The sequence below is a fragment of the Rhinolophus sinicus genome, linkage group LG15, assembly GCF_036562045.2.
Source record: "Rhinolophus sinicus isolate RSC01 linkage group LG15, ASM3656204v1, whole genome shotgun sequence".
In the NCBI taxonomy this organism is placed as follows: Eukaryota; Metazoa; Chordata; class Mammalia; order Chiroptera; family Rhinolophidae; genus Rhinolophus; species Rhinolophus sinicus.
Window position 1 is genome coordinate 39384637 of NC_133764.1, and position 12284 is coordinate 39396920.

Consider the following 12284-nt stretch of genomic DNA (forward strand, 5'->3'; position numbering starts at 1 on the left):
CTTTCAGGCAATAGTACACCAGCTCACACGCAGTGTAAGAACCTCGACTGCAGACGCCCACCGCCTTTCTCAGGCTTTGTGCTGCTTCTCTCATACGTACATTACTTCTTTGTACGTTATTCTTGTTTGCAGCAGTCTTCACAGCCCGAGTGCTCGTGCCCACCAGGATCACAGGGTCCACGAGCTGGGCAGCTGCAGCTCGAGACTTTGCCTGGTGACCCACAAGAAGACAGGCAGGGTCCCCAGGGCGTGTGGCAGAGCTAGTCCCTACAACACGGGTGATTTTCACTCTTAGTTTTCTGTTTTACCAAATTTCCTAGTAACGAACATGCAGTTTTATATAATCAAGGAAAAATGTTTTTTAAAGTATAACAGAATGAGCTGAAAGTGTCTAATCCCAATTCTGTGAAAGGTCTGATGGCAGGATACATACGCCCAAGAACCAGGCTGCTTTCCAGAAAGTCTGCACCCACGGAGTCAGCCAGCAGAACTGTCTCTCCCCTTTGACAATCACACGGTAAGGCTGAACATTTGCATGACTGTCTGTACTGTTTCCAACTGGGACCTTTCCTAGAAGCATTTGAGGTCGGTTAAGCTTCTCGGCGTCCTCGTTTCCTGTCATCTCCTCCCGAGTCACTGACAATGCCCCATGTGTGGCGGCGCTCACTGACCCAGAATCAATCTTGCCAGCCTTGAACCCCTCCAGAGCTTCCCCAAGCGCTCCGGACCTTGCCGCTGGCACATGGGCACACAGAGCCAAAGCTGACCCACAGCAAAGTGTCTACGGCACCCAGCCCTCCACCTCCCCCCTCCCTCCCGTGCATGAGTGGGGGCAGGTACCAGGCACGGCTCTTCTCTTGCCCGCTGCCTTCTTAGTTGGAGATGGAGCATTCTGAACTGCTGTGGCCGGGGCGGTACCGCCACCCGCTTTGCCACAGCTGAGGCACCGCCCTAAACACACTGTATCAGCCCAAGTGGTCCCCCTCCGTTGGGAAGTCAGAGGAAACCCCTTCCATAAACTACAATTCCAGGTACTTTGAGTCAGCAGTGAACTTTAAAGTATTTCCAAGCAGACCCTGCCCCGCCCCTCAAGTTGAGTCTTTACCCCAACTGATTCAGGGAGGGGGAAGCCAAGCAGTGTCCCTGCCTCCATTTCACCGTTTCAGAGATAAGAAAATGGAGTGAAATGACCTGCCTACGGTTGTACAGGTTACTAGAAAAGCTGGTGGCACCTTAAGAAAGTTAGGGAGCACATGGGAAAAGTTTTAAAAGTTTAATGAAAAAGACTGAGAGCAAAGCATTATTTACATGTGGTAAGAAAAGGCAACAAAACACCCTGCTTACTTTCCTGTTTTACAAAGTTTCCTAATATTGACCAGACATAATCAAGCAAAAACGGTTTCAGCTCCAGAAACACAGGAAAAGTGTTCAAATCAACCACGTCAAAGAAAAACTGCTCCCTCCACAACTCCAAGTGACAGCACAGACCCTGTGGCGGTGTCCTGCACGCCCTCCAGACTGTGTCTTCCACTACACGACGGACTGCGTTTGACAACGGCATGGCCTTTCTGAGCCCAGCAAGGCCAAACATCTGCACAAGTGCCTGCAGACTCTTCAGATCAGATCAGCAACTGAAAGCAAAGGAAGACACGTATTAAGGAACAAGACAAACACAAGGAAAATGTCCATTTAATTCAAGGCTCACAACAGACTTCTCAACGACAAACACACAAGGAGAACCCCTCGAGGGCCCCAACCAGGGACCAGCGCCCGCCGCTCACCGTTCATGGGCATCTCGTCGATCTGGGTGGAGTAGTACTGCTCGATGTCCCGGAGGATGCGGATGTCGTCGTTCTTCACAAAGTTGATGGCCACACCCTTCCGGCCATACCGACCCGACCGCCCGATCCTTTGAGAAAGCGGAATGCCTTCAGTAAGCACAGCAGAGACGAGGGGGCAGGAGCCCAGCCCGCGGGGAAGGCCGTGCAGCCTGCAGCGCGTACCTGTGTATGTACAGCTCTCTGTTGTTGGGCAGGTCGTAGTTAATGATGAGCGACACCTGGGGCACGTCCAGGCCCCTGGCCCAGACGTCCGTAGAAATAAGCACTCGGCTGCAGAAAGGAAAGGCATTTGAGGTGCCGGCCTCCGTCATAAAGGACTGGCCGCGTCCACAACACACCGAGTCACCCTCACGCTGGTCCCACTGCCAGCGGCACCACTAGAAGCTGTTCTGAAGGGGCCCTGGGGAGGTTCAGGCAGTGAGGTCACGTGCGCTTTCTGACTAACACACTCAGATAACCTTTTACGACACTGCACACAGTGTGTCTAAAGCCAGGCGCACACGATTAACTGGAAAGACCCTGCACTTTGGCCCAGACTCAAGAACGGAGCCTCGTGACTTGGGTGCGGTGTTCAGTGTCTACAAGCAAACTTGAAATGCACTCACACCACTCCGTCCTCCGCACAGGGCAGTGCGAGGTGGCACAGACCCGCACGTCCACACCGAGGGCACCAGCCCCTCCCCCACGGACCACCTGCAATGTGGCTGGACTGAAACGAGATGTTCTTGAAGTGGAAAATACACACCGGATGTCGAATACTTAGTAACAAAAACTGCCCCCATAAAACAGCCCAAAGCTCAATATATGTAATGCTGACTACACGGTGAAATGAAATGCTATCTTGGGTTAAACAGAGTATTATTAAAAATCAACTTCACCTGTTTCTGTTTTTAATGTGGCTGCCAGAAAATGTTTATTACATGTATGGTGTGAATTCCATTTCTATTGGACATCGTTGGTCTAGAAGCATTCAAAGTGTTAAGAGATGGGAGAACAGGAGAAAGAAGCATTCAAAACACACAGGTGTCATGGCCACCTAACCACAGATTAGAGCCCGAGGGAAAGGCAACAATGGGGCCCTGAACACCGAAGGGACAAGGCCAAGCGTCAAGAAATCACGCAAGTGTCACACAGGAGATGAAACCCACACCGAAACACTCAGAGTAAAAACTGCTGAAAACACAAAGACACACAAAGCTAAAGAGTAGCCAGCAAAAAAGTCACTGTTTTTACAGGAGTGGCAACTAGACTGGCAGCTGAGCACCCAACAGAAACAATTGTATCATTGAAGTGTCACAAAGAAACAATGACCAGCCTAGACGCTATCTCAGCAAGTCATCAGGGTGACTCCTCAAGATGAAGCCAACATTTTCAGACAGACTGAAATCGACAGGCTGTTCCCAGCAGACCCAAACTAAATAAAAAAAGACACTCTTCAGGCAGAAGGACATTCACCCGAGGAAAGTCAGACATAACGGAAGAGTAACAGTTGTGGCAAACACGTATCTAAGTGTAAATGAATTGTTACATAAAGCGGAAATGCCTTGTGGGGTCTGAAACTGACACAAATGCACACACAGAGGTTTGGGGTGGCTGGGTTCTGGGACTATCAGGGAAAGCCGTGCGAGCGCAATTAATGGTGGGTGCTGATGACCGCACGGTCCTCTCTAAGGCAACTATCAAATAACATAAAGAAATCCAACATATTCCTGGGGAAGAGGAATATAATTTTTAAAACCCAATATAAAGAAAGAAAAAGGAATCACAGGAGATATTAAGATCCATTTGTAAGACAGTCAATTTAAAACCAAATATATCACTACATATATTGAATGAAACTGGACTAAATACTCCAATTAAAAGACAGTGATTATCATTAAAACTAAAAGAAAAACCAAACCCAACCCCGCCATCTGCCGCTTGCAAGAGGTACATATATAGCTTAAGGTCACAAACAGGACCTAAGGGCCGAACAGACGTACAAAGCAGACAGACACTAACCCCAGTAAGGCTGTGAGGCCCCATCAGTAAAGCAGGATTTTAGCCACAAAGCATTATGAAGACAGAGACAGACACTTCCGTGAAAAGAGGTAAATCCCCCAGAGAGACAGTCATTCTGAGTCTGGATGCACACAGTCTGGGACCCATAAACAAGATGTGACAGAGCTGCAGACGAGTAACCTCATCCTAGCACTGTCAATACTGACGGGAGAGGGAAAAAGGTAAGGATGCAGACGGTCAGAAAAACACTTAGACACTGAAATCTACCAGGCGCACGCAGCACACACGGACATTTGTAAAAGCACCCTGCGTTCGGGCCACCAGGCAGGTCACAGGAACGTAATCACATGTGGAAGCCACCACAGTGGAATTAAGCTAAAAACCAATTACAAAAAGATAAACAAAAAATCCCCATTTATTTGGAAACAAAGAAACAAACCCCTTCTGCACAAGGCAACTGACCTACTGAGGCAACCAGCCTGCCTCGTGAAGGCTGGTCATCACCCCAACCTATCACAGCAGCGGGACCCCCCACCTGCACAGGAAGAGGAGGGCCCCGGACACACACCTGGCACCCGACCGGAACTCCTTCATGATGGACTCCCGCTCCTTCTGGGGCATGTCCCCATGCATCGACGACACGGTGAAGTTGGCTTCTCTCATCTTCTCCGTCAGCCAGTCAACCTGCAAATCAAGGCAGAAGCTACCGGAAGCTCGGGACGGGTTGCAGTTTGCTGCAGCACTGATGCGAGCACTCGTGAATCGAGTGTCCTACCACTTGGACTAACCCTTACTGGACGTGCAGAAAACGTCACTGGCCAGCACACAGCGGGGCAAAGATCCTAATTCATTCATTCCCTGTAAATCTCTCCAGGAAAAAACCCCTCTCACTATTCTTATTTGAAGTTTGAATTTGCATCTTTTATGGAATGCGGCCCAACACCTCCTCCTTTTTCGGGGGCGCTGCTGGAGATTCTCAGTTCTGCCTGCACACAGATCGGCGACACCGGGGGACTGTGTGACCACCTGACCACCTACACCCAGCCACACCCAGCATCAATACTTCCACGTCTGTTTGTTCACGTGTTGTCCACGGCGACCTTTGTGCCAAAGGGCAGAGGTGAGTAGGTGTCACAGAGACCATGTGCCCACAGAGCCGAAAGCACGGACATGCGGCCCGGCCAAGTCTGACCCAAGTTGTGGGGAGAGCCGATGTCGGGTCTCACCACGCGATTAAAGAGCCGAGGCAGCCACGCACCTTCCTTTTCGTGTTGCAGAAGATGACCGCCTGCGTGATGGTCAGCGTGTCGTAGAGATCACACAGTGTGTCAAATTTCCACTCTTCTCTTTCCACTGCCACGAAGAACTGCTTGATGCCTTCCAGAGTCAACTCATCACTGGACGACAGAGACAAATCCTGTCATCCTTTGTTCAACTAAGACCGGAGGGCGTGTGCAGGCCAGGCGGCCCCACCAGGCTGGCCGGTGAGCCCCTGCCCGCTCCTCCCGCCGGCCACATCCTCCCAGAAGACACTTCTACCGCACGGGCCCAAGCTCTGGGTCTGTCTAAACCTTTAACAGCGGCTACCGCCCTAGATGTGGTTCCAAACACAAGAGCACACTCACTTGACTTCAGACACTGATAAACAAACACCGTCAACTGATTTTGAAATCTGGAATTACTGGGTCTGAGGCCGGCTCCCCACACAAGAAAATTAGAATTTTCACGTTTTGAAAGCCCAGCGTGGCCTTGTCTCGATCCCTACCGTTTCACCAGGATGCGGATGGGGTCGGTCATGAACTTGTTGGTCATCTCCAGGATTTCGTGCGGCAGCGTGGCGCTGATGAGCACCACCTGCGTGGCCGGGGGCAGGTACCTATACACGTCGTAAATCTGCTCTTTGAAGCCTGGGGCGAGGGGCGAGACACGGGGAGCTGGTTAGGCTGTGCACGCGGGAGGGAGGTGCCCAGCCCACACTCACATCTGGTGAGATGCGGACTTGTGCCTGTCAGGTGACAGCTCCCAAGGAACCTTTTCCACACCGCCGACCAATCCCACATATTTCTTCTGCTCCTCTGCCCGCCCCGTGGGCTCTGGGGGTCCCCACCCCAAGAGTCCTGGATGCCAACAGTTACAAGCAAGACACCCGAGCCCCGAGTCACCCACACCTAGGCGCCTGCACGTGGCCTTGACTCAGTGCCAGCTGCTGCTGCCCTGTGAGGATTTGTGTCCCGTGGCCTATCTGCCACGTTTTAAGAGAATCCAGAGATGTGGATTTTTACCAAAAAAACTCCCAATTAAAAAAAACTAACGTCTCCCACAAAAACCAAAACACTGTGTTGTACACCTGAAACTATCAACGTTATATGTCAATTATACCTCAATAAAAAAGCTTCCAGTTCAATAGGCAACTCGTTTACGTGATATAATACGGTGCAGGCTGCACAAAACAGCCTAGATAACCAAAAGAACGACAAGTTACACAAACGATGGGTCATCTGTACAACAGAGCGCCCTGCTGCCACAAACACGGCTCACTGGCATACCACTTACACCCCCTCAACCACCCACACGCACCGCAGCTGCTCGCCTGTGCCACCTGTGCCAACCACCGCACACGAAGAGCAGCGTCCTATCTGTGCGGGTTGAAGTGCTACTGTACACAACCCGACCATAAAACGACCACAGCACGGGCTCTATGTTCCTATGGCCCCCAAGGCAAAACTGTCACCCACAAAGAAAAAACTACTTATCGTGTTCCCCCGAAAATAAGACCCAGCCGGACCATCAGCTCTAATGCGTCTTTGGGAGCAAAAATTAACATAAGACCTGGTCTTACAGGTCTTATTTTCGGGGAAACACAGTATGTTAAGAACACTTTCATTATCTCCATGTTTCAATTTTACAAAGAATTATTTGTTGGTAGAAAATTAATTCTTTTGTTGCTCGTACCTTTATTCAACATTTCATCGGCCTCATCCAAAACCAACATCTTGATAGCACGTGTCCTCAAACTTCTGCGACGAATCATGTCTACAAAATTCGAGTTTGAAATAATGAGACCTCAAGCTACGAGGAAAGAACTAGCCACTTCATCGGGTTTGCGCAGCATTTCAGAGACCTTCCCTCCAGGTCCTATACACAAGTGACGGCGAGCAGAAGCCCCCACGAGCAATGACACCGAGGACAACTTGACCGCCTGAGCACGGCTCACAAACACTACCGCTTGCAGCAGCGCTGTCACAGACAAAGCGCTCACCGAAGACGCGGCCGGGCGTGCCGGCGACCACGTGCTGCCCGTAATCCAGCTTCCTGATGTCCTCCCCCACGTTGGTGCCCCCGATGCAGGCGTGGCACTGGACGTTCATGTAGTCACCCAGCGCGAGCAGGCCCTGGATTAAAACACAAGGTCACGGCCATGGCCTGCGTCAAGGCCACTGCGAGGTCAGAAACATCTGCGTTTCCCAAAAAGGTCACTGCTATTCCAGTAAGATCCCAGCAAGCACGGAGGCCACTATTTACACCGAAGGAGCCCGGTCCTCCTCCTGCTACATACTCTTCTCTGCACTGAGCGAGATGGAGGCAGTGTTAATGGTTCCCTATCATCCAAAAGCGATACATGATAACAGAAAATACGTATGTAACACTCATCATCCTATCCACCCTCAGTATTAACGTATTTCCTTCCTAAATGTTTACAATACGTATAAAATAGTTACAATTATTTTTATTAAAATGGATTTTTTTGTTGTTGGAAAAAACACTACAATTCTAAGACTGCAAAAAACTATTGGAATCATATAAGCTACACTAAAAATGACTTCATGCAAAACAGTGACTCATATAACATATAATGACTTATGGCAAACTGTTAGGAGTCAGGGAAAACAATGTGAGGGCATAGAAAACCAGGATTCAAGGAAGTCCCTCAGCCGGTCCTTTCCGACTGGATTCGAGAGCAGCTCCCGCACACACGACACTGCCCCCGGGCCTGTCTCTCTCTCTCTCTCTCTCACACACACACACACACACACACACACACACGACACTGCCCCCCTGGCACTGTCTCACCTTCTGAATCTGCACAGCCAACTCTCTCGTTGGGGCCAAGATCAAAGCCTGGGTTTCACGAACCTGGTAAAATAATTCGTCAGAAAACAGACTCCTCAGTATTTTCAAGGTAGACGATGCTAATTCAGACTCAGATTTGTTTTCAACATTATCACGTTAACCATACCGCTGACTTCCAACCAAGCTAACTGCAAATTACTGTTCCGGAAACCACAAATCCAGCCATAAAGGGGCAGACTGGTCAGCATTCTAGTTTGCAGACAAGAATTTCCACTAGTTTAAAAAATCGCCCAGTTCAAGCAAATAGTAATTTATAGTAATGTGTTAGTAAGCTCAAATATTAGTGTGCAATTTTCTCCTAAAAAAGGTGCTGAGTCAGTACAACCAGAGACATATCAAAACTGTACTTTTTGAACACTGCAGTGACGGGGGAAAAAGGAAGTCTTTCCCAAGCGTACACAGAGCAGAAATCACCTGAATGTCCAAACACTGGAGGACGGAAATACTGAAGGTGGCAGTCTTACCGGTGCCAGACTGAGACCTGTTAGGAAAACAGACGAGTGGGACTTACAACCGAGGGCCACATGCCACTGTCCCCATTCACACAACGCTGCCAGAGTGCTCCGAGGGGTGGGAGTACTGGGCAGCTTCTTCCAAGCAGTTGCCCCCGCGCCCCCACACAGACCAACATCTTAACTGCGATCCTAACTGCAAGGCAGTGGGACTCAGCATGGTGTCACCACTTTTAAATTACAGGGGACGAGGACAGTGGCTGTGGTTTTTGCATCAGGGTGACGGAGCTGCAGAATCTGTAATGCCAACAGGTGCTCGGGTGGCAGAAAAAGAGGGTTCCCCTTCCTGTAAATATCATTCAGGATCGAAACCATCCTCTAATTTCTCCCTTTTCTTTTTTTTTGGTAAATGAGTCTTTAAAAACTATACAAATTGGGAATAAAGCTATTAAGAGTATTGTATACAATGCGACATGCCCACTGGTAGGTAAGCAAAGCTGACAAAAAGAAAAAAAAAAGGAAACTAACTTTGTAGAATAGCAAACAAAAATAAAAACAAAAGAACGAAACACCCTGTGGTTCAAGTCATGGAAAGGGTTGCTAACGAATCTATAAAAACAGAAAAAGAGTCACCCCGAAGCATTTAAGTGCACAGCTGACCCTGGTACAGCAGTGTTTGGGGAGGCCAATCTCCCTCCCAGACGAAAATCCACGTATAGCTTTGGACGCCCCCAAAACTGAACTATAATAGGGTACTGCTGACCGGCAGCCTTACCCATAACGTAAACAACTGCGTTCCTTACATTATCTACTATATTCTTACAATAAAGTAGCTGGAGAAAAGAAAACGTTACCAACAAACCGTAAGGGAGAGAAAAATACCTTCAGTGTATTTACTGAATACAAGTGCGTGTAAGTGGCACCACACAGCTCACACCCGTGTTGTTCCAGGGTCACCTGAGCTGGCTTTACCACGAGCATGTGACCCCTCTGTGCGAGCAGACTTACTGTGCGATGACGTCTCTTCCTTTAATGATCTGTTTGATAGCTCGCTGCTGGATTGCCGATGGCTTTTCAAATCCTGTAAAGAAAACCAGAACAAATTAGCTCGAACCACTAGCCCCCCATCTTTACACCCATATACTGTAAGCTCCTTAGGACAGAGATGGTATCTTCTTTTAACCCCCACCCCACCCCTCCTAACTCCATGTCCAATATACCAAGCGTTCAAGAAACAGATGCTGAAAGAATTGGGCAGAAGTGGCCTTTTATACTGACTGACGTGGGCCTTATTTGTACGTCTGTACAAGGAACACCCTTGCAGAACATAATGACTCCTGGTTGGGTTGAAAACAAACAAAGTGGTGGTGATGGTGCTCCTGGAGAAAGGGTGGGGGAGGCCCACCTTTTAGCCCAGGTAATTACTTCTGTGCTGTCTGACTGCATTACAATCACCTACGTTGCTTTTCTTTGTTGTGTTACTTTTGAATTAAAACAAGGAAAATCAATTCATTAATGGCGTAACCACCACTCTTTCGTGTCAGCATTAAGTCTGCAGGTTGTTTGCTTCGTCTGCAACTGCACATAAGCTACTGCTCCGGCGGCCCTGTGGGGTGGTCAGCACTCTGCTCCTCCCTGTCCTGACGCGGGGATGACAGGAAAGGCACCACCACCATCCCTCTTGCACAGCAGGATAAATGACCAAGGGAGGAGCCCATTCTGAAGGAACAGAGGTATTGTCCAAGTAAACAAAACCTCATGTACCAAACTGTATTTTAACCAGTGTGGTAGTACTTTAAAATGTAGTACAATTTCCCATCTAACACTAAAGCAGCTATAATCGGTGATTTAAACCCCTCATGATGACCAAGCACAGGACGGGAAACTAAAAACCGTGTTTTACGGCAGGGCTGTCAGCCTCACTCCAAAGCCTGATTCCAAGTTCACCTGCCGTCCTCTCAGCACCTGCTCTGCTCTGTCTACACTGTGGTGACGTCAAGGGCTGTTGGACAAAAGATGGCCCAGTCCCAGGCGTTAGGCACAGGTTCAGACCACTGCCATCAGCACCCCCGACCCCACCTCTTCCCAGGGCTCCCCACTTAGACACCTGCTTCCCGGGCATCTCCCGCGGGATGGCTTGCAGGCCCCTGAAGTTCACCATGTCCTAGACAGAGGCCCTGATTTTGCCTCCCTCAGGCGCTCCCCACCTAAGCAAATGGCAGCATCACCCGTCTGTTAAGCCATGTTTAGGCCAGAAGCAGAAACCTCATCTTCAAAGCCATCTTGTCTTGATCCTGTGTTGCTTTCTCTCCTCAGGGCCTGTGATCAGCGGGCCTGGGAGGTGTGTGACATGGGGCCGGGGTGTGGAGCCCTGAAACCCTTTGTCACCGACGGGGGCACAGCCTCGTTCACCCTCCTATAAAACTCCCTCCCCCTTTGCTGGGGGGTCATGACCTTTTCCCTCTGCCCCAGCCTGACCTCCTGCAGCTCACAGCCAAGTCAGTTCTAATAGGACCAACCTCGGTCTCTGCGACTCATTCCTCTGGCCGTGTCTAACCACCGGCTCAACACAGGATCACATGCTCTCTTTCCTCTGCTGCCCAGACTCGGCCCAGCAGGGCGCCCTCGTAGCACCCATCGCCACCACACCATCAGCTCTCCCCTGGCCAGGAGCAAAAGCTTCCGAACTCCTCACCCTGCCCCCTCTCCTGCCCCACCTCCCCTCAAACCCAGACCCCAGGATAACGTCTGTAACCAAGTCTGACTGCGTCAGCTCCTGGCTTCAATCCTCCAATGGCTTCCCACTGCTCTTAGAAACAAAACTCAAACGTGTTATCACCTCACCTGACGCTTCTCAAAAGCTGGCCCCTGGCCCCTCTCCCAACTCCATCCCTGGGCTCCCAGGACTGCAGGCTTCTTCCTGTCCGCGGACTGCGCCCCGCTCAGGGATGCAGGGCCCTGGCGTCAGCAGCTGCTCCCTCTGCCCAATTTCACCACCGTCTTCTCATAACGGGCTCCCTGCTCCAGGTCTCAGCTCAATGTCAACTCCTTCTGGGAGCCTCCTCGCCTATTAGCTCTAGTCCATGTCCCTCTTCCCCAAGTCACACTCCAGTCGCCCCGCGTTCTTTCCGTCACAGCCGTTTTCGCTACCTGAAGCGACCTGGGCTACGTGCTATCCTTGTCGCAAATACGACTTAAGCGCCCAGAGGGCACGAAGGTGCCCGGCTCACTGCTAACGCCGGTGCCCGGAGCAGCGCTGCGCCCAACACCTGGCGGCGCGAGGCAGCACCGGCTGAACGAACGACTCTGAAACGCCCGGAAGACCATGCAGCTCTTGAGGAGCCGGCACGGAGCTCCGCAGCGAGCACAACACGCCGACCGCACGGCCGCGGCGCGGGAACGGCGTGCGGGGGTCGGAGGTCGCCCGTCGGCGGCCCCAGGCCTCGGTTTCGACGCCGGGCCTCAGCTCCGACCTCCGGCGTCCGGGGCCGGCCCCTCCCTCCCCGCCTCGCCTCCCCGCCCCCGCCCGCGCCCCCGCAACCGCTCCCCGTCCTCCCCGCCCGCGCCCCGGGCCTGCGCCCACTAACCGTAGGCGTAGATGCCGCGCAGCAAATCCTCCCTCAGGCCCATGGTGTCGAACGTGGGCGTCACGTCCACCTCCTCGCTGGTCTCGAATTCCACTTTGGTCATGTCCTCCTCTTTGAGCAGCCGCTTCCGCGCCGAGCCCGAGGTGGCCATCGTGGCTGAGGCCGCCATGATCCCGGGTGGGCTGAGTGCAGAGCGCGCGCGGCAGCGCAAAGCGGAAAGAGGGCCGGATACCGCCCCCGACCGGAACTGACGTCACCGCGCGGGCGTGCGT

General features: G+C 51.3%; 1 protein-coding gene across 1 annotated transcript; it reads right to left on the reverse strand.

The window, feature by feature from the left end:
- Nucleotides 1–1259: 1259 nt before the first annotated feature.
- Nucleotides 1260–12265, reverse strand: EIF4A3 (eukaryotic translation initiation factor 4A3). The gene is made up of 12 exons (XM_019735665.2): nt 12013–12265; nt 9434–9506; nt 8388–8454; nt 7914–7976; nt 7102–7234; nt 6795–6875; nt 5608–5749; nt 5101–5239; nt 4411–4526; nt 2004–2111; nt 1782–1909; nt 1260–1631 (listed from the first exon to the last, which is right to left on the reverse strand). The coding sequence occupies exons 1-12, from the start codon at nt 12179–12181 to the stop codon at nt 1615–1617; spliced, it is 1236 nt and encodes a 411-aa protein (XP_019591224.1). The 5' UTR covers nt 12182–12265; the 3' UTR covers nt 1260–1614.
- Nucleotides 12266–12284: the final 19 nt, after the last annotated feature.